Source organism: Panthera leo, chromosome E2 (genome assembly GCF_018350215.1).
Source record: "Panthera leo isolate Ple1 chromosome E2, P.leo_Ple1_pat1.1, whole genome shotgun sequence".
Taxonomy (NCBI): Eukaryota; Metazoa; Chordata; class Mammalia; order Carnivora; family Felidae; genus Panthera; species Panthera leo.
In genome coordinates, this window is record NC_056693.1 from 56,899,655 (window position 1) to 56,926,976 (window position 27,322).

The 27,322-nt window shown below is 54.0% G+C and overlaps 1 protein-coding gene across 1 annotated transcript in view; it reads right to left on the reverse strand.

Annotated features, from left to right (window-relative positions):
- MBTPS1 (membrane bound transcription factor peptidase, site 1) overlaps window positions 1-27,322 on the reverse strand; it is a 51,628-nt gene that overhangs the window by 16,343 nt on the left and 7,963 nt on the right. The window contains exons 2-12 of the mRNA XM_042918178.1: window positions 22,722-23,209; window positions 21,755-22,012; window positions 18,294-18,485; window positions 16,943-17,053; window positions 16,437-16,546; window positions 15,045-15,161; window positions 14,506-14,573; window positions 11,967-12,069; window positions 10,290-10,441; window positions 7,224-7,385; window positions 3,103-3,247 (exon numbers count right to left, since the gene is read on the reverse strand). Coding sequence (XP_042774112.1) covers window positions 3,103-3,247; window positions 7,224-7,385; window positions 10,290-10,441; window positions 11,967-12,069; window positions 14,506-14,573; window positions 15,045-15,161; window positions 16,437-16,546; window positions 16,943-17,053; window positions 18,294-18,485; window positions 21,755-22,012; window positions 22,722-22,890 — 1,587 coding nt within the window. The 5' untranslated portion in view covers window positions 22,891-23,209. The remainder of the gene's footprint in view (window positions 1-3,102; window positions 3,248-7,223; window positions 7,386-10,289; window positions 10,442-11,966; window positions 12,070-14,505; window positions 14,574-15,044; window positions 15,162-16,436; window positions 16,547-16,942; window positions 17,054-18,293; window positions 18,486-21,754; window positions 22,013-22,721; window positions 23,210-27,322) is intronic.

Genomic DNA, 27,322 nt, shown 5'->3' on the forward strand with positions numbered 1-27,322 from the left:
GAAACAAACCAAAAACGTCCAATGGATGACTAAGCAAACGTGGTCCATCCACGCGGGGGAGCATCATCCAGCTTTACAAAGGACGGAAGCACTGCTATGCGCCACCAGGGGACAAACCGTAAAGACACCACGGGCTGCGTGAAAGGCCAGACGCCCGGGCCCCCGTGTATATGGACTGTCCTCCACCGCTAAATGCGGAGAGACAGGAAGCGTGTTGGGAAGTGGCTGGGGCTGGGAGGAGGGAGAGTGGGGAATGACTGCTAACAAGGGTTTCCTTTTGGGGTGATGAGAATGTTCTGGAATTATAGAACAGCGATGGCTGCAATTACTACTTGCAAATATACTGGAAACTAACTGAATCACTGGACTTAAAAGAGTGCATCTTGTCGTATGTGAATTCTATCTCGATTTTTAAAAACCTCATGGAATTAAAAAGAAAAAAAGGGCTGCACCACCCCGGGCGGGCAGTGGAGCCGGCGCCCTCTGGAGGCCGCTGGCAGCACTGCCCGCAGCAGTCTTAGCAGACGTAACTCTGGAAAGAATTCGCAGCATGTACCAACCGAGGGCTACGATCACATCCAAACCCTCTGACTCGAATTCCAATCCAGGTAGTTTACGTTAAGAAAACAATTCAGAAGAAAAGGAAACCATAGAAGCAGAGATATTCGGTGGAATGTTTATAGCTGGAACCCCCTAACTGTCTGAGCAGGGGGAACCCGTAAGCAAATTACGGACGGATGCAGGCCACTTACAGCACAGCCACGGGGCTAACGCGACACTAACCGGCCACAGTTGCTGCCTCCGCGCTTGCGGACAAATTTAACATCAAGAACTCATACTGTGGGGGTGCTTGGGGGTTCAGTCAGTTAAGCGTCAACTTTTTTTTTTTTTTTTAAACATTTATTTATTTTTGAGACAGAGAGAGACAGAGCATGAACGGGGGAGGGTCAGAGAGAGAGGGAGACACAGAATCCGAAACAGGCTCCAGGCTCTGAGCTGTCAGCACAGAGCCTGACGCGGGGCTCGAACTCACAGACCGCGAGATCATGACCTGAGCTGAAGTCGGCCGCTTAACCGACTGAGCCACCCAGGCGCCCCATTTAAGCGTCAACTTTTGATTTCAGCTCAAGTCAGGATCTCACGGTTCGAGGGTTCGAGCCCCATGTTTGGCTCTGTGCTGACAGTGCAGAGCCTGCTTGGGATTCTCTCTCTGTCCACCCCCCCCCCCCCCCCCCCCCCCGCTGGCACTCTCTTTCTCTCTCAAAATAAATAAATAAACAAACAAAAAAGAATTCCTATTGAGTGAGGCCCTTCAGTGGCTCAGTCAGTTGAGTGTCTGACTCTTGGTTTCGGCTGTGATCATGACCTGAGGTTCCTCTGGTCACGGGATCGAGCCCCGCATCAGGCTTTGCGCTAAGTGTGGAGTCTGCTTGGGATTCTCTCTCCCTCTGCCGCTCTCCCCAACTCTCTCTCTCTCTCAAATAAATAAATAATAAAGAATTCATACTGTGAAGAAGAATGATAAGGAAATGGTTGGTAGGTTTCTGAGATCTGACGACTTGGTTTCTTAAGTTTTTTTTTTTAAGTTTATTTGTTCATTTTGAGAGAAACAGAGAGTGAGCAGGGGAAGGGCAGAGAGAGAGAGACAGAGAGAGAGAGAGAGAGAGACAGAGAGAGAGAGAGAGAGAGACAGAGACAGAGAGAGAGAGAGAGAGACAGAGAGAGAGAGAGAGACAGAGACAGAGAGAGACAGAGAGACAGAGAGAGAGAGAGACAGAGAATCCTAAGCAGGCTCTGCACTGTCAGCATGTAACCCCATGTGGGGCTTGAACTCCTGAGTCCATGAGATCATGACCAGAGCCGAAATCAAGAGTCAGGCGCTTTACCGACTAAGCCACCCAGGCACCGCTCATAATTTTTTTTTTTATTGTTTATTTATTTTTGAGAAAGAGAGAGACAGAGCATGAGCGGGGCAGGGGGAGAGAGAGAGGAGGACAGAGAATCTGAAGCAGGCTCCAGGCTCCGAGCTGTCAGCACAGAGCCTGATGTGGGGCTCGAACTCACGAACAGCGAGATCCTGACCCGAGCCTAGGTCAGACGCTTAACCAAATGAGCCACCCAGGTGCCCCTGACGACTCTGTACCAAATCACATGGCAAGAAAGGCTTACTAAATTAGATCAGAATTTGCTCAATGGAAATACTGGAACAATGCTGACGACAAGGACCTGAGTACGAATGGATTTCCCTGACTTGTGCTAGACTGTTTTGTCTTATAACGACAACTAAACCAATTTCGTTCAACCTTTAACGTTCAGATTATATAAAGCTGCATTGTAAATGCCCACTTCTGTAAGCTAATCATGATTATCTTGAAAAAGAAGAACAGATTGCTCCCTGAAGGCTAAAATAAAAGCGTTTTCAGTTAAAAAGGTAGTAAGTAAATTATGACTGAATAATTCTATGTAATACTACACAGCTGTTAGCCAGGTACCTTGGGGCTGTGCATAAGTTACATTTAACAATGTTTACAATATAATGAGAGCTGAAAAAAAGGGGGGGGGGCTTAAGTTCTATCTGCTGCACAGAGAACAAAAACACGTCCTTCAGGTAAGGGCTGGAAAAGAATGTTTTACAAACAGTGGCTAGGCGCGTGTGCTGGGACTGGGAGTGATTTTTGTGTTCTCCTTTCCTGTCCTTTACTGTTATGATAATGTTTATGCAACAAGTATGACACATCATAGGAACAAAATTCAAGAAAGGAACACACCTTTTCAACTCGGGGGCCCACTCATGCTCACTCAAGAATACGGTAATTACGGGGGGCCGCTAATTACGGGTGAGAAATTATAATGAAGAATCAAGTGCAGTTAGTCTATTCAGGAGCCAAATTCAAGAGGCCAAAGTCACAAGGTAGCAGACTGCTTCCATTACCTTATCCCGAGCTTATCTGTAAAGGACTCAGGAGAAAACAAACCACTGCGCCCAACACCCTGGCAGCCTGGATGGGCGCAGAGAACCTGTCCTCTAACGTCAGGAGAAAGGGACAAGGCACAAAGGCTGGGCCATGTCAAAGTTCACCACAAGCGAGAGAGCAGCGTCACCTTGTCTACAATTCTTCCCGTGACGCCCATGCCGTTGAGGATGGTGACGTTGACGATCGTCGGCATCCCTCCATAGTAGATGGGCTGGGAGCAGTACGGCCACATGTAGGGACACTCAGTCAGATCTATGTAGCTGGGGCTCAGACTGAAACAAAGAACACAGCGTCAGAGCAGGGCACGTCACCAAAGGGCCGAGGAAGCGCTACAGCCGCGGGGGCGCGTCGGCACGGGCACCCGAGGGCTGCGTGCAGCAGGGCCGGGCCGGCCCCAGGGAACTGGCTCTGCAACGCTCCCTGGGCCAAGAGGCCACCGGGCTGGGCTGCCCACACTGCTCGTGCGCAGCCGGATGAGCGGGGAACACCTCTTTCCTTCCACCCTTCTAGAACTCTAGAGGCCGTGGCCGGCCAGACAATGAGTACGTGACCAGCCGGTGAACACCTTGGACCCGGGGTCTCAAGTGACGGCCTCGCAAATCACTGGGGCAAAGACGGACTTTTTAACAGAGCTCACAAACGGGTGGCCACGTGGCAAAAGATAGTTAGATCCGTATTTCACACCACGCACAAGAATAAACTGCACACGCACACGAGAGTCTCCAGCACACAAAGGAAAGCAAACACACAGGAGGAGAAGGCGTGGGTGGCATCCTCGTACGTTAGTGCACGGAGAAGCTTTCTGTGGCTCCAATAACAAGAGCCCGACCGACGTGGCGACTGGAAAAACACACCGAACAGCAACAAACACTGCACACAAGTAGAAAGGCAACGACACACAGAGAGGAAGACCGCAGTCCAGCACTGACGAAGAGGTGGTAACTCTAGTTGTAAAGAACTCTTAGAAACGGAGGGAAAAAAGCCCCAGAGAAAAACGGGAAAAAGAAATGAGCAGACAAATGACAAGAAAGGTGTGAATGTGGCCCCTGACCGTGAACGCAGCGTCCCCCTCACTCAGAACGGGAGGTACACACGTGAAAGCGGCCGTGAGCCCCTGTGCGCCCCCCGACTGGCCGGAAGGAGAGCGCGACAGGACATCCTGTGGCTGGGCTCTGGGTCACGTATGTGCGCTCCCGTGGGGCTGGGGCACAACCCTCCTACGGGGAGCAGGACAGGACCTCACAAAGCCACCCACGCTTTCAACTGGGACCCAGCGATCCCACCTCCAGGAACTTTCCTTAAGACACACCTCCAACGAAACTAATCACACCGGCACAATGCCGTTCATCGCAACAGCTTATGATTACAAAATAGCCGAAGTAACGTAAATACCCACATAAGCACACGTACCATCTGGGCTCCGCAGCTGTAAAAGGAGGAAAGATGGGCTGACACGGACTGATTTCCAAGTACTGTGAAGTGAGAACAGCAAAGTGCAAAAAAAAAACAAAAAACAAAAAAACAAAAAAAAGCACTTGCAGTGACGTTCTTATTAACGTAAGAAAAGGGATGTAGGAACATAAATGTGTATCTGCCCGTTTGTGCAAAACGAAATACAAGAGGAACAAACCCCAAACTAACGAGACTGTCACCCACAGTCAGGGTGGAGAGACTGGGGGGTGGGAGCAGGGACAGAAGGGGTAGGTGGGGCCCTTCGTGCACACCTCTGACGGCAGAGCCAGGGTGAGGTCTCGCGTCCTGACACACAACTCGCTGAAATCAACCACGAGGGGCGGGGGGGTTCCCACAAAGAAACACAAACTAATGAACTCAACTGTATTAAAACTGAACAGCAAAGCGCCACTGACGGGCGGAAGGAAGGATCCCAAGGAACCCTGGGGCACAGCAGGACCATAAGCTGGGAAGCCACAGGGGAGGACTAGACACGAGTCCTGCGCTCGAGTCAGGACATCTGTCTTTCGCACAGGGAGGGGGCAGCAATTCTCAAACTAGCCGGGATGGATTCCGAGGACTGGGCAAATAGGTAAACTTCCTGTGGGTGACGTGGCGGAGAAAGCCATTCCACGTAAGGGGAGGGAAGCCTGGGACGAGAACCGTGGACAGACGCAGACGGCATGCGGACGGCCGTGCGCCGAAAGGGCCTAGGAGCCACCACGGCCACGGGGGCTGGGAACACACCGCTGCCGGGCCCTGCTTCCGAGCGCGCCCTCCCATCGAAGGGCCAGGGCCGCGTGGAGCGAGAACGAACACCAAGCCTTGGGGCTGGAAGCGTGTGACCATCCCGTGCTGCCAAAAAGTGACAAAGCGCTCAAACGAGGGAGACACGCTGCAAAGGCACAGCAGCCGGCTACAAGGAGCCTCCGGGAGCCAAATCCGGGACATCTGAGCAGCAAGATCAACAATGACTAACACACCATAATCCAGAGAGTAAACTAAATATCCAAGGGCCCACACGGATATAAATAACTGAGTAAGTAAGTAAAGGAGAGAAAAGGGACAGCTTTTCTTCAGAGGAGAATTCCGACGGACAAACATGCAAGGAATGAGAAAAACAGAAAATCACCACGAGGCGGTCTCTACAGCAAGACCGCTACAGGCGAGAACCAGCCACGGATGCGAGAACGCGTGAGTCGAAGGACATTAGGAACGAGATCATCTCCAAGCGTGTCCGCACGAGACACTCAGCAGTCACAGAGGCACAGGCGGTGACCCAGCAGAGAAGCCTGGCAGGGGCCACCAACGGGGCCACCAGCCCTCGCTGCTCACGTGCCGCAGGAGCACGGCTGACGGACCCTCGGCCGCTCCCCGCCAGGGCTGAACGCAGGGGCACCGGAGCGGGCGCGTCCCGTGGGGCACAGGCTCCTCCGCCGGGCCGCTCCGCTTCAAGAGCTCCCGGCCGGCAGACACACGCTCACACCTGTGCTGCGCAGCGCTCGGACTCTTCCGGTCCCCTCCCCGCAGCCGATCTCCTGGACCTCACCCCCCGCCCCCACCCTGGCGACCGCCTCCATCCCATGATGCCAACGGACACCACCGGCGACGACAGGAACGGGGAACCGAGGAAGCATCCCCACGGGAGACCGGGGAGACGGGCCCGCCAAACGCACCGCGGGACGGTGGCCGATCCCGCACCCGGAACAGGACCGCGGTGCACAGTGGGGGAAACGTGAGCACAGTCTGGAGATCAGTGCACGGTCTCAGGGCCACATTCACCTCCAGGCTCTGAGGCCTGCTCCACGTCACGTAAGATGGAGGCCTCGCGCACTACGTGTGAAACTGTGCTGTGCATCTAACAGCTTCCAATGAAGATTTCAAAATTAAAAGCAAAAAACAACTCTGACCAAAAACACATAACCTCAAACTAATCGTGAGAAAGCATCAGACTAACTTCCATCGAGAGGCAGGCTGCCTACAAAGGAGTAACCAGCGCTCCCCGAGGCGTCAGAGTCACGAGGGACAGCAAAGGACAGAGAGCCGAGGCTGGAGGAGGCCGGGCAGGCCGGGCAACGAGCACAGGCCCGGACGCCGGCCGGACGGACATGGAGCACCGGGGCCCGGTCGCCCGGGGGCCAAGTCCGTGGGTCCCTCACAGCACAGGGCTCTTCGCTGGCTTTAACGGGCAAAGTACCGTCAGCGAAGGTGCTGGCGTCGGGGGGGCCAGGTAAAGGGTATGTGGCAAACGCTTTACCAGTTTCACAAATTTCTGCAAACCTAAGATTATTTCAAAAGAACGCTTCAGAAGTAAAAAGAAGAGGGGCGCCTGGGTGGCTCAGTCGGTGAAGCATCTGACTTCGGCTCAGGTCATGATCTCGCGGTTTGTGGGTTCTGGCCCCGAGCTGGGCTCCACGCTGACAGCTCGGAGCCTGGAGCCTGCTTCACATTCTGTCTCCCTCTCTCTCTCTGCCCTTCCCCCACTCGTGCTCTCTCTTAAAAATAAAATAAACATTAAAAAATATAAAAAAAATAAAACAAAAAGAAGTTGGCAAATCAGTACTTTAAACCACCTGCGTTATCAGTAACAGAACATGAGGACGTGGAAGGCGGTCCAAGCGCGGCCGGGCAGCCCCCTTGCAGAAGCAGCAGCGTGAAGTTCCCCCACCTCCCGAGGGTCCCATGTCATGTGACCGGTAATCGGTTCCCGGTCTGAGGCTGATATCCTGCGCGCAGGGAGAAGCACCCGCAGAGCCCAGGGAAGAGGAAAGGCCTAACTAAAGGAGGCACACCGACCTTGCCTGCGGTTTGTAGCTGTTGAGAATCTGATAGGCTCTGAGCAGATCCAGCTTGCCGTGGCCTTGCTCGAACATGTTGACACCTGGAAGCCTCCGGGCGGACGCGATGAGGGCCTGCTTCATGCTGGCCGGGTTCACGAGCTCTCGCTTCTGGACTGTGCTGGAGGGAAGATCACGTGTTTGCTCACGCTCGCTCAGGAGGAGGAGGGACACGGGACTACCCCTAATGTGTGTTCATGCAAACACGTGGCCCCGGATCTTGTGCTGCCTACAATGGGAGCTTCTGTGGGAAAGCTCCGGCAGGATGACATGGAGAACATGTGCTCGTTTCTGCACCTGTCTCAGGACTGACTACTTCTTAGCCTCCCACACGGCTTTATCCTAAATTTATCAGGGACACGTATGTTCCCCATGACTCAACTGAACAGACCTCAGAGGGTGTCGTTACAGGAGGCAAGAACAGGTAAGAGTTACCGGCTCCCCCGGGGAAGGGAGGCCTGCTGGTAAAAGGAAGGAGACAAGCTGGGGCATCCCCTGGTGGCGGAAGGAAAGGAAAACAGACGGGTCCCCGAGAGCAGTCTGCAGGACGCGGCCGGGGTCCAGTGCCCGAGGAGGCCAACGGCCTCGGCCCACCTTTGTTGTTCCGGAGGCCTGTGTGCGAGACACGACAGGTGGACGAGGCCCGACAAAACCTGCCACACCTGAGGCCGGCCTGAGCCCTGCGTCATCAGAACGCACCTGGACAAAAGAACGCACGGCTCTACCTGGCCAGGAACTTAGTAACACACGGGCATCAACGATCAGTACATTAACACGCTCATTTTTGTATGTCTGTGTATCATACGTGCAAGTAAATTTTAACTCCCAAGCACAAAGGAAAACAGACTTTCCTCAGTTTGTGAATCTCTTTCTATGATGGTGGCCGGTCTTGGAAGTGTGGGCGGAATTTCTGACAGCCCTGGATGGAAAGTCTGAGGTGAGCAGAGAAAGAGGAGGTGAGATGGGATGGACTCTTTTTCTTTTTCAGGTTTATTTATTTTTGAGACAGAGCGCAAGCAGGAGAGGGGCAGAGAGAGGGAGACACAGAGTCTGAAGCAGGCTCCGGGCTCTGAGCTGTCAGCCCAGAGCCTGACGCAGGGCTCGAACCCACGAACCATGAGATGGTGACCTGAGCCGAAGTCGGACGCTTAACCGACCGAGCCCCCCAGGTGCCCAGGGTGGACTCTCAATGACAGAACAAAGGGCTGCTAGAAGTTCAGGAGCCGTCACAAGCCCCCACCCCAGCGTGAACAGGCCAGACCAACAGCCAGGTCCCGCTTCCTCAGGAGCGCCGCGCGGCTGGAGGCGAGCTGACGTGCCCCAGGCGCGTTTCTGAGCTCCCACAGGTGGCACTTCTATCTGCCGCAGGGGCAGAAGGAAAGCAAAAGGCGTCCCTGACGCTGGAAGCAGCTGTCTTTAGAGAAGCTGCTAGAAACGGAAGCCTCGTCCCTCACCTCCCCGCCTGCCTCACGGGGAGGGGTGTGCCGGGGTCAGCAGTGCGGCCGAGACCTCAGCCCCGGCCGCAGTCACAGCTGGCGGGGACGGAGCCAGGGCCTCTGCTCCCATAAGCACCAGGGTGGCCACGAGGAGCCCTAGAGACACGCTCCCCTCCGCTGAGCGTGCAAGCCCGAGCGCACCTGGTACCCACAGTCCACCCGCCTTCCCCTCCTCCTTTCTGCGTGCAACAAGGGTGAAGGAAACAGCTGGGACAAAAGAGGGTTTCTGGCACGCGTGTGGTTATTCCCCAGAGACCACTCTGGCCAGGGTCAGCGTTTCCAGGAATCTGGCCCTGACCCCTAAGGAGAGGATGGGAAAAGGAGGACGGAGTTGGAAATCTACCTTTATCAAAGATGACCAATTAAAACACAAAAAATCCCAGGCATTAGAAGCTAAACTCGACGGTAACTTTTTAAAGAGGATTTTAAACATAAAAACGTTTACTACCGTTTCCTTGTTTTACTTTAATTTTAAACACAGAATATAGTAACTTTCAAATATAGTTTCCCATTACCACAATACAATAGCTCAGCTAAAGCCTCATCTAAGTAGAGAGTGACCTGAGGGGAAAATACAAAATATATTCTAGCTCCAAAGACATCTCTTTGTAGCTTTGAGAACAAGGAACACAGCCCACCTGACTAAGTCAAAGCACGTGAGTGTCAATTCTGGTCAACGGTCTTTAAGAAAGTCTTCCAATTTCAATATGTGCAAAATCAAGGAACAAACACTAGGCTCCAATCCAGCGATGAGGGATTCAATGAGACAGAGAATAAACAAATTACATAAACTGTCAGTCCCACCGCCTGATGAGCCAGCTCCTTAGCTAACAGAGGACGTTAAAAAGTGATCCTCAAGGAAATGAGGAATATGGCAGGAAAGTATCTGTTTGTTCCCGGCCTGACATACACTCGTTTCGATATAACAACTACAACTGTGGCACAAATTCAGTCTGTTACAAACAAAATAAAAGGAAGCCCAGGGTACATGGGGAATCCCAGATCTTCCTCCATAGTGCTGTGAACCTAAAACCACTCTTAGAACATAAGTCTTTAACAAAACAAACCAGAACAGGGGCGCCTGAGTAGCTTAGTCGGTTAAGCATCCAGCTCTTGATCTCAGCTCAGGTCATGATCTCAAGTCTTCACGGGTTCGAGCCCCGCATCAGGCTCTGCGCACTGACTGCGTGGAGCCCGCGTGGATTCTCCCTCCCTCCCTCCCTTTCTCTGCCCCTCCCCTGCTTGCGCTCTCAAAAATAATACACAGAAACGAGCCAGAACAAAAACAGACACGAACACGGTAGCAGGCACTGTGCCCTCACACACTGCCTCGCGATCAGACTTCACGGTATGTTCACACGCCTGTCACCTCTGCCGCGAGTCCCCTACAAGGAACAGGGTGGACGCGGGGACAGAGAGGCGCGGCAAGGTTCGCGGGGTGCTCCCGACCCTCAAACATAAGCTGGTGACGAGCACGACTCAGCTCGTGGTCTGCCAGTACCACGTTCTCTCCGCTGGGCGCCACTCACCTTACCAATAAGGTGACCGCCCCGGCGACCACCGGAGAGGCCACGCTGGTCCCCGACAGGGCTCGGCAGCCCCCCTTCACACCGGATCCCCTCACTCCAGCACCGTAGGTAACAATATCGGGCTTCACACGGCCGTAGCCTCCTGGGAGTTCCTACAAACGAAAGCAGTTGGGTCTCTACACTGGCACGCGGCTGCACGCGGTTCCGAGGGGACAGAACCAAACCAGAGACAGGACTGATTCACAGGCAGCGCAATCGCGCAACCTTACTAACACGTTGGCTCTGGCCCAGAATTCACTGCGATAGAAAAAAATCAGCCGAAACGACAACGTAGAAAATAATTTTTGGCACGTTTTATAGTAACCGGTACAAAAGGGTCAGGTCATAAAACAAAAGCGATTATTTCAAATTCTGCAAGACTAGAAACTGGAAATTGCTCTATCTCTAAACTAAAAATTAGAGACACATTAAAAAGATCAGGAAATTAAAATCAAAAATTAAAAAAGGAAACTGTTTCTTTACAGGGAATAATACTGAAGACTTCAGTTGGGATTTCAGAGGGGAAGGAAGCACACGTAACTGCAGGAGTAACTCAAGGTTTTAACTGAGTACTCCTGGGGAGCCCGGTTGGCTCAGTGGGTTAAGCGTCCGACTCTTGATTTCGGCTCAGGTCATGATCTCGCGGTTCGTGAGTTCGAGCCCCGTACTGGGCTCTGCGCTGACAGTGCGGAGCCTGCTTGGGATTCTCTCTCTCTCCCGTCTCTCTCTGTCCCTATACCACTTGCTCTCTCTCTCTCAAAATAGACTTACAAAGTGTTTAAAAAAAAAAGATTTTAACGGAGTACTCTCTTGAATTTCCTGGAAATGGAGGCAAAACGTGAATTACAATACGATCTTATGTTGTGTAAGAAAGAAGAACAGCAAGCTGAAGTGAAAAATCTTTCCTGGCACTCCAACATAAATCGACACTGGACCCGTATCCATGTGGGGCACTGAGCAAAGGTGCCTTCAAGGGCAGCTCTGCAGACCCGTCAGGAACAACGCTCACAACGCCACTACAAAACGAGGCCTGGGGAAAGGCCAAAGACGTGGCCCATGATTCACAGCCCCGGGGGAGGCCGGGAGGAGGACCCAAGTGCTGCAGCTAACTTCACATCCAACCCTGTTCCGGGGGGCTGTGTTGGGGGGGGTAAAGCAGGACGATTCAGAGGCACAGTTAAACCCCAAGTACCTGAAGTAATTAACTTTCTGGAGTTACTTCTATTTTTCCAGCTAAATATAATGATTTCTAAGGCAGCAGAGCTGATAAGCTGCTCTCACTGGCTTCTCCTGCTTCCTGACACCAGAAAAACCATGCCACCCGGCAGGGAGGACTGCTCACCTTTCCCCCAGGTAGGACGGGGGGGTGGGGGGGGTGGTGAATCCGACCAACCTAAAAGTGAGTTACTCAGAGGTCAGTTACAAAGAAGCGGCCGCAGAAGCACCACTTGGAACCAGCCCCTGCCTAGCATGTCACCACGAAGCGGCAGACGACGGAGGGGCCAGACCTCTTGTGGGCAGGCACCCACACCTCGGCCTCCTCCCCAGCGGCTTTCTGTGCGTGCACCTACGCACACACCCAGGGCGCGAACACAGACGGTTCTGTGTGCCACATCCCACTGGTGAAGACAAGCCTACCCAGGTCGTCATTCCCCTCGAAGAGAAGCGGGCGATGTTATCCTCAAAGTCAATGCCGCCCACTCCAATCACGTCCATTTGGTCAGCAGGGTTATTCAGAGTGCTACAACGAGGCACAAAAACACAAGGGAAGAGAGGTAATTAAAAAAATGTTTTTCTTAAGTTTATTTATTTTTGACAGAGACAGAGCACGAGCATGAGCAGGGAGAGGGGCAGAGAGAGAGGGCGACACAGAATCCGAAGCAGGCTCCAGGCTCCGAGCTGTCAGCACAGAGCCCGACGCGGGGCTCGAACTCACGAACTGTGAGATCATGACCTGGGCCAAAGTCGGACACTTAAACGACTGAGCCCCCCAGGCGCCCCGAGAGGTAATTTCAAATGAGTCATTCAGGTAAGGACCAATACTCCCAGAAATACCCGAGATGGCGTTAGGTTCTCCTGAGGCTCCTCGTGGCTGTCCAAAGGCCATGCTCTCTGCCACCCGTGTGCTGGGCCGAGGCCATCATCTCGTACACAGAGCACCTTCTCTCTCTTTCCCTCCGTCTCAACCTATCTACCACCCTGCGGCCCAAGACGCACTTCGCCCTCGTGCTTCTGCGATCAGAGGAACCCTTCCTCTGACCAGCACGAGACTTCTTGCGATCATGACCAGCACCCACTCACACGTTCTCATTTCACTTTCAAACTTTCCCAGGGTGTGCGTCCTGTCCCCACCAGATCCCACACTTCTCTGCCACCTTCAGGAAGTCACGGTTCTCAACTGATCACCTGCACGGTGCTTCCCTTCCTCCCAGGGAACCCGGGAACGACCCCCTAGGCCCTCGTCCTGAGCCCCTCACACACCAGACAAGGTGCAGAGGAAAACCACCTAGTTCTCCTTAATACCTCAAGTGCACAGATCTGCAAAGAAATCAGAGTGAAACAAATCACAGCAACACAACATAAGTCAAGATGAGGCCGAAGTGTTTGAAAACCACAAAGAAAAGCGTGGACGTGATTAGGCAACGACAACCCCCTGCAGGTTCCTGAATGAGAAAACTGCTAGAATCCATCTGACGAGCAGGAACCGACACCGAGGAAGAAGAAGGAAGGTACCGCTCCCGGGGGCTCCGGGTTCACAGTGCCCTCCACTGGAGGCCGTCCTCCCGAGCACGGTGGCCTCGGGCCTCCGTGACGGGCAGCGAGGCTGAGGCCCAGGGACGGGAGGCCCCCACGGCCTGTGCTGTCCCACAGCATGACCCCACATCGCCCCGGTGGGACACAGGCTGGATTCTGGGGGGGTGGGGGGCAGAAATGGGAAAGGCGGCCAAAGGGAAACACGTCAAACGGGGAAACGAGAAAACCGGAGGCGATGACCCGGTACCGGACGCTCCTGGCGGTGGAGCCGCAGCTCGGGGATGCTGACGCCCGTCACCCTGCGGGTCACACACGGCACAGACGCCCGGCGGCACAGCCGCTCCAGAACCCTGGGCCCCCGCACAAGAAGATGGCATCGCTAACAACTACCGGGCCGGGACCCTGCCACCCACAGGCAGTTTCTGACCTGGACAAACGTCAACCTCATACGGTGCGGCCTGACCCTGCGCCCGGACCCTCTGTGTAAGTCCGTCAGCCCTCACGGCCTGGCACGCGCGCCCAGGGATGTCGCCGCACGACGCGGCGAGTGACGCGGGGCCGCCGCGCGCACGTCCTCCCCCCCCCCCCACTGGGACCGCGGAGCGGGGGAGGCGGCCTCTGCCTTTCCTCCTCCTCCTCGGTGGTTACCTCACGCCCTCCGCACGGCACCGAACCGCGCACATCCCGGGAACCCGACCAGGAGGAAGACGCGCGTCCCGCTGCAGAAGCGTGTCAGCGCCAGAGACGACTTCCGCACATCACGCGGAATACAAACCGGAGCCGCGGGGGAGAGCCAGCAGCGGTCCCTGAGCAGACACGGGCGTACTGCCTACGACCCGCCGGCCGACGTCTCGCCTCCCACGCCGCTTCAGCTCACCGTGACGACCCGGCACAAGCGGTCCCCTCTGCTCCCCTCCGACCGGCCCCGCGTGTCAACCGTCAGAGGCCGTCGGGTGTGTCACACCACCCGCACTTTCGTCTCCGTCCGCCCTGCTGCGTCTGAACCCCGTCTTTCCTAAGAAGGCACCCGTCCCGTTTACCGCCTCACCCCCGGGCCTCGCACAGAGCGGGCCTCGCTAGACACTGCAGAATCCACTCCTTTCTAGCAGCTTCACTTTTCTGGGTGCTTTGGTTTGGTTTTTTTAAGCAGAACAGAAACTGCAGGCCTCCAAACTGATCACGGCAAAATAAGAAAATAAACAGACAAAACAAACAGAAACAAGACGGGCCCGAGCTGACCAGTGAGGCAGTGGGTGGCGGGCACCTGGTTCGTTGCACGGTCTGGCTGGTTGTGAGCGGAACGTTCCCACGATACAGAGCTTCAGACAGACAGACAGACAGACAGACACAGAGACAGACCACAGATCTACAGTTATTTGAGGGGGAAAGGCACCTCCAACTCATCCCTGTGGGGAATACTTACCCGTATAGAGGCCCGTCGTTGCCAATAGCAGAAACCATGATTACGTTGTTAGCCGTTAATTCCCACACCTACGGGACGAGCAAACATTTAATTATGAAAACATACCGCTCTGAAACAATCAACACAGAACTATCCAAAAATACCTACGACTCCTAGAAATAATCCTCGAAAAAGAAGAGTGCCCTCGAACACGTAACACTAGACCCTCGCAGGCATGGATGTTTGCCAACCGGCGTTTTCGCGGTGCTGAGAAAACGGGCCTCATCACGGGCCTGAGAAAACGTGTCCATCGCGGGCCTCACGATGGACACGGAGGAGCCCGCTCTCCGCGCAGGTGCAGAAAGGCGCTGTTCGGAGCAGAAACCAACACGGCACAACGCGCGGCCTCCGACGCAAGTCCCCGAAGCTCGCGCCACCGCCCATCGTCCTCGCGAGGCAATTGCCTCGCGGGTGAGGGGCCACCAGCACAGCAGGGACGAAGCGCTCAGAGCAGAAGCCATCATCAGGCGCACGGTCCTTTGTGCGGGGACACGACCCACCTTGTCGACGAAGGGATGGTCCATGAAGTCGGGGCCGCCGATGCTGAGGTTCAGCACATCCACCTTCTTCAGGATGGCGTAGTTGAAGGCGTCCAGGAACCAGGAGGTGTAGGATACCTAGTTCAATGGCCAAATACGACTTTAGGGGCCTCAGGGAGCCTCCAGGTGCCACAAGAGCGTTTTGTTGCTAAGGGCAGAGTACAGCCTCTGAAGCAGCGTGACGCGTTAACTTCGATTTCAGAAATAAAAACCAAGAACAAACAGTGCTCCGAAATATAAACTCTGGCACCTGGAAATTCTCAGTCCCTGCAGCTGGACTCGAGGGAGAGCCGCGTCCTGAGGGTGGCTCGTCTCTCCGGGTTGAACGTCCAGCTCCTCAGCTTAACGTACGCCTGCCGGGGTGAACCCCCAAGCCTGTGACTGCCCCTCCTTCAGAGGATTTATCCTAAGACACTTCCCTTTGAGAGTTTCTACGTAGGTTAACGTATTTGTCTAGGCTCTTTATTCCTCAACAGACTGAAGGGCAAACCTCATAAAAAAGTTATTTCATAAAATTATTGCTCTGATGTTCCATTTCCTGGCAGAGTCAAATGGCTTTCTGTATCACCGTTCAGATGTTTTTACAAAATACGAAATTAAACTTCTAGTACAAAAGGGATTTAAGTATTTAAGAATTTAAGATTTCTGTTTCTTAAAGGCTTTTCAAAACAAAACGCGTTTACATTTGCTTGTACGGGCAAAAAAAAATTCCAGGAAGAGGCGATACATGAAACGGAGAAACTGTCACGGGGGAGACGTGAGGTGTAAGGGAAACCCCCTGCCGGGCGGGGACAGGGTTGGGGGGATTTTCCCCGTGTTGCCTTCAGGTATTTTTGAGCTATCTACCATCTACGCAAAAATAAAATCTGAAAAGTAAGTAAACACGAAGACCCTCCCCCGTTCTATAAATATTTAGGAGGCGAGGACGCGGGGTCGGGAAGCACACCGCCCAGCGTGACACTGGGGCCGTGGTACAGAGCCGGCCCTCGAGCCCGTCACCACACAGCAGGGGTGGCAAACACCAACGTGCCCTTCTTCTCTCGTCTAGGAAGCACAACGTGCCCACGGACGTGGGGGCCCGGGAGCCCAGGAAGGAACGAGACGGGGAGGAACCGCCATGGCCCTCGGAGTGGGGTCTTCAGGGTTCGCGGGAGGCCGACGGAGGCGGGGTGGCAGAAGGGCGAAGCCACACGGAAGGGGCAGTGGCGGGACGGCAGGGCCCGTGGGAGACACGGGAAGGAGCTCGGCATCGAGGCGGCTGCTGCTTCTAAATGAGCGCGTGTCCTCCCGTGTTTTACTTTCTACGTTTCGGTATCGGCTCCTCAGGTTTTGGGAGTCCTCGGAAACACCTACCTGGTTATTGGTAAAGACCCTGAAAATATGAAGTTCTGCATCCGGAGCAAAGCCCTGGCATTCCCGCATGCTGGCTATCACGCCTGCCACAAACGTGCCGTGGCCCAGCCCTGGAGACCGAGAGGGGAACGGTCGTGAAACACAGCTGATCGCGTGCGCCGAGATACAACATCTCGAGCCGCCGATTCAAACGGGCTCTCCTGCCCCGAGCCCCGGACCGACCGAGCCACGCCGCAGCCGCCTCGATTCTGGGCACCCCGCCCCCTCCCAGACGGGCGGGAAGTGCTCCTCCGCCAGACAGCCCTCGCTGCTCACGCTCTACCCCCGCCCCCGACAGCCCGGGAGGGTGAGACGTTTCTGCCCAAAGGCACACGAGCTGGGGTTTGTCTCAGCGACCGCTGCACCGGCTGTGGGATCAGCACACGGAAAACCGTACCCTTAACCCATAAAACCGGGGGCAGGAGCGAGGGACAAAGACCGGGTCACGCCACGGCATCGCCACCCACCGTCGTCCAGCGTTCGCTCGTTGGTCCAGTTGGTTCTCTCCTTCACGTTTTTGAAGTGGGGGTGCTTCTCGCTGAGCCCAGTGTCAAAAACGGCAACCCTCACGTTAGCGCCTGATTCCAAAACACAAGCAAGCGTGATCGTGTTTGGACAAATCACCTTTTTGGATTTTGTCCGTAAAATCTACTCCTCCTGGGGACTCCGAGAGAATGACCTGTCACAGAGGCCCAGAGCCCGCCCTGCGCGCGTCAGGTCAGGCGCTCCAGGGAGACCGGTTGAGCCAAGACGAGGAAAAGGGGATGCTGGGCGGAGGGGGGAGGGGGGATACCATTCATTTGCGGCTAACAAGACTTGAGGTTCTCAGGGCGTGTCTGGGGACACCCTCAACTGTCTCCAGGGCTCCGTCCTCCACAAAGCAGTGGTTTCCCCCAGGTCTCCATGCCCTCACCTCCTCAGAGAGGCCACGGAGAGCGAAGGCACACACGCTCAGGAGAGGGGACACTACTCCCAGGCCTTCACGGACGCTGCTCGCTAATGACCTCTGACACGGGGGCTGCCGGAGGCGAGCGGGGACGATCGCATTTTAAGGAAAAGCACTATACTGTGCACTTGGCTATACTTCGGGCACGGGCCAAAAGCTGTGGGCACGGATGCTGAGACGGATGCTGCCAGATCAAGAAATTCTAGGGACTAAGTAAAAACCATAGGAGCTTCGTGGTATTTAACAGCTAAGAGACGTCAGGAAGGCGGGGTCTTTGCGGCGTGAGAGCTGCGTTCACGTACGGGCGTTACGTGGGGCAATCGATCACACGCACATGACCGACACCTACTGCTCACGTCCGAATGACGCACACGTTATGTCGGAAGCCACCTGGCTTAGGGGGACAGAAAATGCTCTTCTGATTAGAGAGAATGTGTTCTGTGAAGAATTGTCATCCGAAAAGGACAAAACCACGAGGTGACGCTCACTTAATAAAAGGTCAGTCCACCAGGCGTGAGCGTCTAAGTGTCTAGGACATCCCGCAGGGCGGGAGCTGAGGAAATCAAGGGAGACGTAAGGGTCTCCGAGGCTGGGGGGACACGGGGAAGGACCCCGAGACCGGCATGACAGACGGGGGCTGGAGAAACTTCTGTCTGGGTCAGGGTACGAGCCCCACAGTAGTCAGGAGAGGAGTTTTGTGCCGTGATCCATCGGTGAGGAAAGGCCGCACTGGCCGGGAGTTTTAGTTCCCAGGAGGAGGTCCCCAGGGCCACGCGAGCAGACGGTACAGAAGCGATACAGGAGAGACGCCCGCGCAGCAGAGGGCAGAGGGGGCGGCGGCGGGGGGCAGGCGCGGGGACGGAGGCACCCACCTGTGTAGCCCATCTGCCACAGCACGTCCGCCTGCAGGGTCTGGGCCACGTGGCGCGGGATGGCCCTCAGCAGCCGCCGGCTCGAATGCCTTCCCGTGGCGTGCCAGAACCCGGAGCCCAGGGACAGGCTGGCTCTGCGCAGGGGCCGGGACGACTGCCACTTGCGGCTCCACCGGGTCTCGTTACAGGGCGCTGCGGGGCCGGCGAGAGCCAAGGGGACAGGGGTCAGAAAAGCAGCCGCTCGCCAGCGACCCGGCAGCCAGGAGGCAAGGAGGACGACCGCCCCTGGACGGCCCGGGCGGCGGAAGCGGGGGGGGGGGGGGGGCCTCTCCCCGCGGCTGCACCGACGGGACGTCAGTCCGCGATCCTTATGCCCCCCCAACAGTCCTCTGCCCGAGATTTTCTAACTGATGGAAGGCACGGCGGGGCCGATAAAATAACGTTTAAAGAAATAAAGTCCATCGCGACTAAAACTGGAAAAATAACATTTGCCCGATTTTTCCTCAGCGACTGGTTCTCATTGAACCAGAAGGTTTAAAACAAACAAACAAACAAACAAAACAAAAAAAAAAAAAACAAGAAAATGGCCACTGACCACTGGTGATGGGTCCCAGCACTGGGCTTCTGGGACAACAACAGACACGTGAGCCCATCAGGCCGGTCTCTGGTCAAACATCAGTAGGACCTTTTCCCAAGCGTATACTGCTCCCGACCCTCAACGTGCCGACCAGAGTGTCCCCAGTGTCCCCTTTCAAACAGCAAAACCAGAAAGGAGTCGGGGGGTTTCTGAGGACGATGAGCTGTGTCGTATCTGGATTTTGCCGGTGGATGGACAGCCGACTGCACACTTACCAACGCCTGCCAACCTGCGCGCTGAAAACCATGAATTTCACTATCTGTAAATACCTACCTTACTTTGTTGAAGATGGAAGAAAAAAGCAAAAGAAACACCACGAAAGCCATCCTTAACTTTCAGGACCCCAGTACCATGAAGAAAAATTGCATCTCGAATCAGTTTTCAGAAGAGCACGTCCACACTACCGCTGAAGTTTTTGTGTTTTTTTAAACGTTTATTTAAGAGAGAGAGAGAATGGGGGGGGGGGGGGGCGGGGGGGAGGAGCAGAGAGAAAGGGAGAGAGAGAATCCCAAGCAGGCTCTGCGCTGTCAGCACAGAGCCCAACGTGGGACACGAGCCCACGAACTGTGAGATGATGACCTGGGCTGGAATCGAGTTGGGACGCTTAGCCGACAGAATCCACCCAGGCGTCCCTCAAGTTCTGTCTCTATAGCAAACGACCCCCTTCTTACTCCTGTCTCATCAGGCTCCCCCATGAAAGTGCAGGGAGCCAGAAAAACACATAATCCTGTCAATCCCATTAAGTAATTCTTTGCACAGAGCAACGGAAATTATTCCGCACTCGACGCGCCACGGTGACTCTGCTCTCGGAACCCACAGCGTGGGGCCACGCCGGGGGTGCCGACGGCAGAGCGGTGCCGTCTACCCGACGCAGACCAGACCCCCCACCTAGGCAATGAGCTCGGCTCCGGGCCTCCCTGTGGAAGAGCAATTTATTAGGAGAACCAGACAGTACTGGAAGGAAAGCAGTTAAAAGGGTGAGTGCACTTGAACCCTCATCACTGCAGGGACCGCTGACGGATCTGGGGAGGAGAATCTGCCAAGGGCAGCCCCGTGGACTCTCGCAGTATAAGCACTGCCGTGTGGGAAACAGGATAGCTCTGTCTTACAGCCAGGGACAGAGCCAGGGATGGGGTCCAGGGTGGGACACGTTCCAGCCAAAATAAAGCGGAGCCTCTGAACAACAGAGCCAGAGAAATAAGCAGCATTTCGTGTCTATTTACATCCTGCACATGCTGCTAAGCTCTCACACGTGCACGATTTTCCTTCGTTTCCGTGAGAACCCTAGGAGACAGGGGGCCTCTCTTCGGTCTGCTGGACGAGAAGAGTGGAAGCTGAAAGGAAAGGTGCTTCCCGCACGAGGCAGCAGATGACGACAGGACCGGCCCGTGAGGCGCGCGGTTCCCGCTCGCGCTGGCAAGCGCCACACCTGACGACCAGGGAGGAGGGCGTACGGAAGGGAACCCGACCCTGAGATTCTATGACCGCTGTGCTGAAATTAGAAATGTCCACGTTTCTTGAAACGTTCTGGAGCCGTCTACACTAAAAAGGTACAACGCACGTATCTGGCTAACTGTACGAGGTTTGTTTTGTTTTTATCTTCCTGAATTGTTTTGAGGTTTTAAAGAGAAAAGGCATTACAAAACATCTGGACCGGTACAAAGAGCTCGAGGAAGCGAGACCCCGAACTCCGCAGCCGCCCTGAGAGCCGGCTTGTCCCGCTACGTGCGCAGGAGCTTGGCTCCCCCAACGCCTGGTGCTGTTTCTAAACCTCAGCGGCTCTCGGGCCTAGCACCTGACGGACAAAGGGAGAAAAGCAAAATTTTATTTCCTTCCTTCCCGTGAAAGAAATGACAGTAAATGATACCGGAACTCACGATTTGTTACCCTAGTTTATGACAAATGGGAAAAAAAACTTTTCTTTGGTAATAAGTAAGCTTTGGAAAACACTAAGTAATAAATAAGCAATTCAGTATTGAAGAACAAACTCTATCTTGACAAGCCCAAGTTACCGACAAAGGGGAAGGAGTAAGCCCTCGAGCTGAAAGGACAATCATCAAACTGCTGCCGTCCTCACACCCGCAGAGCTGAGGGCTCAAAGGAGGGCCAGCTAACCTGGGCAAGGTCAGGAGGTGCTCAGAAAAACAAAATGAAGCCCAGAGAAAGGATGTTTTACAAGATTCCTTAAAAACAAACACACAAGGGCGCCTGGGTGGCTCAGCTGGTTAAGCATCTGACTCTCGATGTCGGCTCAGGTCACAGTCTGCGGTTTGTGAGTTCAAGCTCCGTATCGGGCTCTGCGCTAACGGTGCGGATCCTGCGTGGGATTCTCTCTCCCTCTCTCTACGCCCATCCCTGCCTCTCAAACCAACCAACCAAAAAAAACCCAACTTAAAAAAACCCCACACCGACAGAAGCACATCACAACCCAAGAGGAGAGTCAAAGACACCGTCTCCCACTTCAGGACGGAGGGACGCAGGGCCTCAGGTCTGCAGGCGCCGAGGGGCGCCGGGTGAAAATCCCTTCCAGCAGCAGCAAGGACCACTATCGTCCTCCACTGACAACTGGCAGATTTCTTCCCACCAGAACAGCAGGAAGCCTGTTTTTCGTTTTTTAAATTCCTGGCAAGAAGACATTCACAACTGACGAAACCAGATGAAGGGACTCGGGTATCGAACCATTTCTCCGCTATTCTGCCAGTGTGGAACGGTGCACGGGAAGGTCAGGGGCAGGGTGGTGGGGCGCATCACCTGTGAAAAGGCACGTTCTCGCTCTGAACCCACGTGAGGCAGAAACCGACAGAGACGAGGTCACAATACTCACACTCCGCGTACTTGAGCGAACGAAAGACTTTCCGCTGGGGTGTCACCCGTTTGATGTTGGGATGATCTTCAAGGGTTAGCAGCCCCGCTTTCTGTTTTTCTTTTATCTGAATCACCTCAAAATCACTAGGGTAGTCACTGGATGGGTTGTTTCGAGGAATGATTCTCCAGTTGTCTATTTCACTGCTCTTCAGGGCGCTTGAAATAAAAGAATTTCTAGCTTTGGCTGTGAAGTATCCATTGAAAGCCACAATATATTCTGAAATCAAGGACCACAAATAAAAATGAGAATTTACGGCCACGTATTATAATGGAAGATCGTAGCTAGGCTACCATTTCTCGGGTAAAAGAAAACTTTACAGATCCCAAAACCTACGGTAGGAGCAAGACTGAAAGGCTGGTTTAAATGCCCTGGATGGCAGCTTCCGGAGCCCGGAGTTAAAACGATCTGTACGAATCCCCTGACATCACACAAAATGGGATACCTGTGCTATTTTTCAAAAAGCGAATATTAACCCAAGTTCACACTTGTGGCAAAGAGATGCGTGTAAGTTTTTGGAATACAAAAAAGGGATTCAGGGATAAAGGTTCAGTTTTATTTTACTGAAAACAGTAACAAAATTTCAAATGGATTCTAGCAGACTACTGGTTTGTTCACATCTGGCCTCCCCACACAAGCAGTCAGCACCTCCCAACTCCCCCTCAGCAGCTACAATTGGCATCTGTTCCCAAGAACCAGGTTTTAGGGAACTAATTCCGAACGCCAATCTCCTTGCCTCGCAGAAACTACCTATGTTGGGAAAGCAAATTTCAGTAGCGCGAACCTCCAAGCACTGTGAGCTCACCTCATTTAAAATGACCGCGGAAAAGAAGGAAAGGTCTTTTTCCACAAAAGCCAATGTTTGAAATTAAGTTTAAAAAAAACGGGGGGGGGGGGGAGGGCGGGCTAACATTTAAAACCTCATTACCATATTCCACGACCGTTGAGGAGAATTCCACCTTCAAAGTCAGGTGGGAACAGCCAGGGCACGGGGCCTTTTCAGCAGCCTTCTTCTCCAGTCTGTCACCCAGATGTCTCTTCCCACAGAGCAAAACCACTAGCAGAAGCAGCCAGATGTTGACAAGCTTCATGGTCATAAGTGACTATGGTCATAAAACCTCATATATTCAAATCGCACTTTTTTCTTCCTGGATTATTAGTCAATTTTTGTCTCGGCGAAGAGCCGAAACATCATTGATCGGCCGTTTTACAGTCTTGTCCGACGTAAATAAAAGTTAAATTTCATGGCCTTTTGTGGTTTGGCCTGAAAAGAGGCTTTCATTTCTTTCTTCGTTTCTTCTCCATCTTGGGCCTCAGGCGCCTCTCACTGCGGCCCAGACAAGTGAGTCCTACACGCCATCTGCAGCACAGAACCACGGTCGAGCGGGCGGCGGTCACTCGGGGCGCCCTGGCGGCCTGCAAAACACAGCGAGCCGGGCGGGGGCCAGGGCCCAAAGATGCCCAGTGAGGACGCGAGACAGACGTGCACGGGCGCGCGACACCTTACCGTTTCCTTCTTTAGCTACTGCTCACTTCTTCCCGGGGAAAAGGAGATTGAAGCCGGAGTCAAAGATAAGAAAGGACACGGAGAAGAAGGGGCGTGGCGGGCAAGGCCAGGAACACTGCCCACCCTGGCGGCCAGATGGGAGGAGGGACCCCGCTCCTGCCGCAGACCATCCTCCATCCTCCTCACTCGTGGCCCGTCCTCCCCAGGCTCCTCCCCAACCCCCTACATTTCTCCAACTCTTCAGGCAGGAGCGTGGTCTACAGCCTAACCTTCTACTAAGAACATTTTCTTCTTAGAAGAACATTTCTTCTTCTAAGAACAAAATACAAGTCAAACGCTTACCACTGTCTTTTAAAAAACTATGCTGCCAAGTTACTTAAATGACACCTTTCTTCTGCCAAGTCTATGAAGAGAACACAGAAGGGTTTCCACAGTCACCGAATTTATTTTACATGAAGCCTCACCTTGAAGAAATCTAAGCTACTAAATAGGTTATAAAACCAGATCACCTCTTTACTGGGAATTGATACGGGAGGACAGCTTGTGAGAGAAAGTGCTGCCAGAGAAAAGTGTCATCGGAGTGTTAAATTTCAGGCAGGCACAGATCCCTTCCCAATATGTGAATGGCAGGAGAAATGATCATTCTTCACAACGAAAAATGGAGCAGCAGTAAAACACACACACACACACACACACACACACACACACACACACACACACACAGCGATAGCATGCCCAGAAAAAGCCCACTGAGTTTTCACTGATCCCACCAGAAACATAAATAATCCAGCAAGGGGAACACAAATCAACGAAATAAGACAGGCCTCACACTGCTACCTGTTTCTAAACACACACACACACACACACACACACACACACACTTAGGACCAGGAGTCAGCCCCCTTTAAAGAGAGGTACCAAATTATTAAAATCCATTCCTCAGGCAGAAATCTGGTGTTTTAGAGCAACAAGGACTTTGTGGTTTCTGGAACTATTTGTATGTGCATCTATACACAGGAAAATACTCATAAAGCTACAGTACCTAAAGAAGTTTGGGAAGTTTGATATTTAGGATTTCACTGCTGTCACAACACACGATCCTGAAAAGCAGGCCTTCTCTGGCCCTGGAGACTATGGCTGAACAGAGCTCGTCAGATGGAAATGAAATTTTAGAAGTTATTTCCATATCAACACGAAGAACAGCAATGTGAATGCCAACCACAAGAACAAAGAAATTAAAACCAAAGACCAGAATGGAAAGACCAAAGGAAAGCAACAGGGGACACCAAATAAGCCACAATCCACTTGGGAGTGAGCCCCAATTTTTATTAACACTTGAAACTTGCAGTGATGAGATATCACAGAATACAATTACATGAAGCACATACCTCACTTAATTACAGTATTACTGGTCAAAGAAGACAGAGCTCATCGCTGGTACTAAGAGTTCTCAGGTTATATTAAATGAACTTATAGAGGAAAAGATTTAAATGGGTCTCTCATTCAATTAAGGCAAGTTTTTAAAAAAAAAACACAAGAAATCCCTTCACGTCTCCTGCCTCGAGCCAAACAATCTAAGACGTATTTGGACTACACATTACAAATATTAGCAAGCGATACTAGTGAGCAAACCTTAGACCTAACTGTGTCAGAGCCACTTTAACTAAACCTGATCCAAAATAATTCACCCACAGGTACAGACAGCGACCTCATGCCATCTAGCCCACATCGAAGAGATGGCTGATGTTCTTGCACAAGTGAGGCAGGCGACTGACTTTAAAAGACAGAGAAATGGGAAGAAAAGGTTAGAGGGGTTTTAAACTTTAAAAACGCCTAAGGTAATAGGCTCTCTCCCAAACAGAAAAATTACACTTTGTAGGTTCTGGAAAATGGGACACCGCAGTGTCCCTAAGCTGTTCTGCCTACGTTTGCTCATGACACCGTACAATTTCGTATCGTGCTCTCCAAGTGTCCGGTGTGGCCCCGCAGGGAGGCCGGAGGTGAACGCCAAGGGCTAAGCAAAGCGCGGGCCGCCACCGCAGGAGCGTGCACGCGCGGGGCCACGACACCGCACCGAGAGTCGTTCTGGGTCCGACGGGAGGCCTCTGCTGATGAGGTGGAGGGCAGCGGGCTCCGGCAGAGCCGGGGCCGGTAGGGCTGGAAGTCACGGAAACGGGAGCGGAGCGGGGCAGCCGGAACAAGCTACTACGTCACAGACCGTCACAGACCGGGAGCACCCGCAAGTTCCCCGCACGGGAGGCCCCGCGACACCAACCTGGAGACGCAAGGCCGGCGGGGGGCGGGCCCCGCCAGCAGGCGCGGGCCCGGAGCAGGCCGTGCAGCAGGCACCGGGAGGAAGGCGTGCGGAGGGAGAACGGAGCCCCGCAGGGCTGCCGGGCGGCTCGGCTCAGCGGTCCGACTCCCACACCGCACACGGCCGGACGGCCGGACGGCCGGGCTCCGAGCGGGCAGCAGGACCAGGGCAGCAAACAAAACCCAACCGAAACCCCGACCTCAGGGCGCTGACCCAGCGCGCGGGTGTGTGTGTGTGTGTGTGAGTGTGCGGGGGGGGGGGGGGGGGATACACGATTAACACATGTGGTATCTAGCCAGTGACATCTACCTCTATTGTGAGAAGAGGAAAAAAGGGTGAAGGGGAACAGGACGGTGGGGATGGGAGCGCCGCGCCAGTCTCGCCAGTCTCGCCAGGCTGGGAAGGGGGCTCTGAGGAAGCTGGGGGCCAGGGGGGCGGAGCCCTGCAGGCAGTGGGGAAGCCAAGTGCAGAAGGCCCGGTTTGTGTGAGGAAAGCCCAGAGGCCAGAGTGGCCAGAGTGGGGGGGGGGGGGGGGGGGAGGGGAAGGGGGGAGGGTCAGGAGAGGGGGCAGGACAGGTGACCGAAGGGGAGGCAGACAGGGAGGGCCTCGTGGCCGTGGCCAAAGGGAGGGAAGGCAGGATGTGACCAGAGGCTCCGGGCAGGGCAGGAGAGGCGAGGACGTGGAGCAGGTTACAGACGTGGAGGTGGTGAGGCGGTCTGCTGACAACAGATGTGGGGGGCGCACACGAAAGGAGCCAAGGACGAACGGAGACCTTTCGCCCGAACACAGACGGCATCTGCCCCTGACCGAGACGGAGGACGGGCAGGAAAAGCTGGCGGGGGCACGAGCGGGAACGGAGCTCTGAACTTGCGAAAATTAGGGTGAGCACCAGCAGTGGGGAAGCATGGCTCAGGGCAGAAGGGAAGAGGGAGGTCGAACACCCTAGGGGCGCCTGGTGGGGGTGGGGGTGGGGGGGCAGGTTAAACGTCCGCCTCCTGATTTCAGCTCAGGTCATGAACTTGCGTTCATGGGTTCGAGCTCCGGAATGGGCTGTGTGCTGACAGCATTGAGTCTGCTCGAGGTTCTCTCTACCCCCTCTCTTTGCCCCTAACCTGTTCGCTCTCTCTCAAATAAACAAACATTTAAAAATAAATAAAAACAAAAATCCCCCAAAATCTGTGAAAAAGAATTTCCATGATGAAGGGTAGTGAAATGAGAAGAGATTGCTGGCTTAACAATTTAAAGGTCACTGATTCCTTCCACAAAAGGGCCACAGTAGTGAACAGCAGCCTGCTCCAGCCTCCAAACCCACCGGTGGCTGGAAGGAAGACACCCTCGAGCAGAAAAATCCCATGGAGATAATGGTAGGGTTGGAAATCATGGCAGGAGACCCCTCCCAGTTTTGTTTGGATATGGCTGACCTGCTTCTATTCTTTGAAGGTTTTTTGTTTATTTATTTTGAGAGAGGTCAAGAGAGTGAGTAGGGGAGGGAAGACAGAATCCCAAGCAGGCTCCACACTGACAGCGCTGGGCCCAAGGTAGGGCTCGAAAGCACCAACCATTGAGATCACGACCTGAGCCGAAACCAAGAGTCGGACACTGAACTGACTGAGCCACCCAGGCACCTCTAATGGCTAGGTGCTAAGAAAACACTCCTTTCAAAGACCGATGGCCCATAAAAATTATGACACTGATACTGAAGTTTATG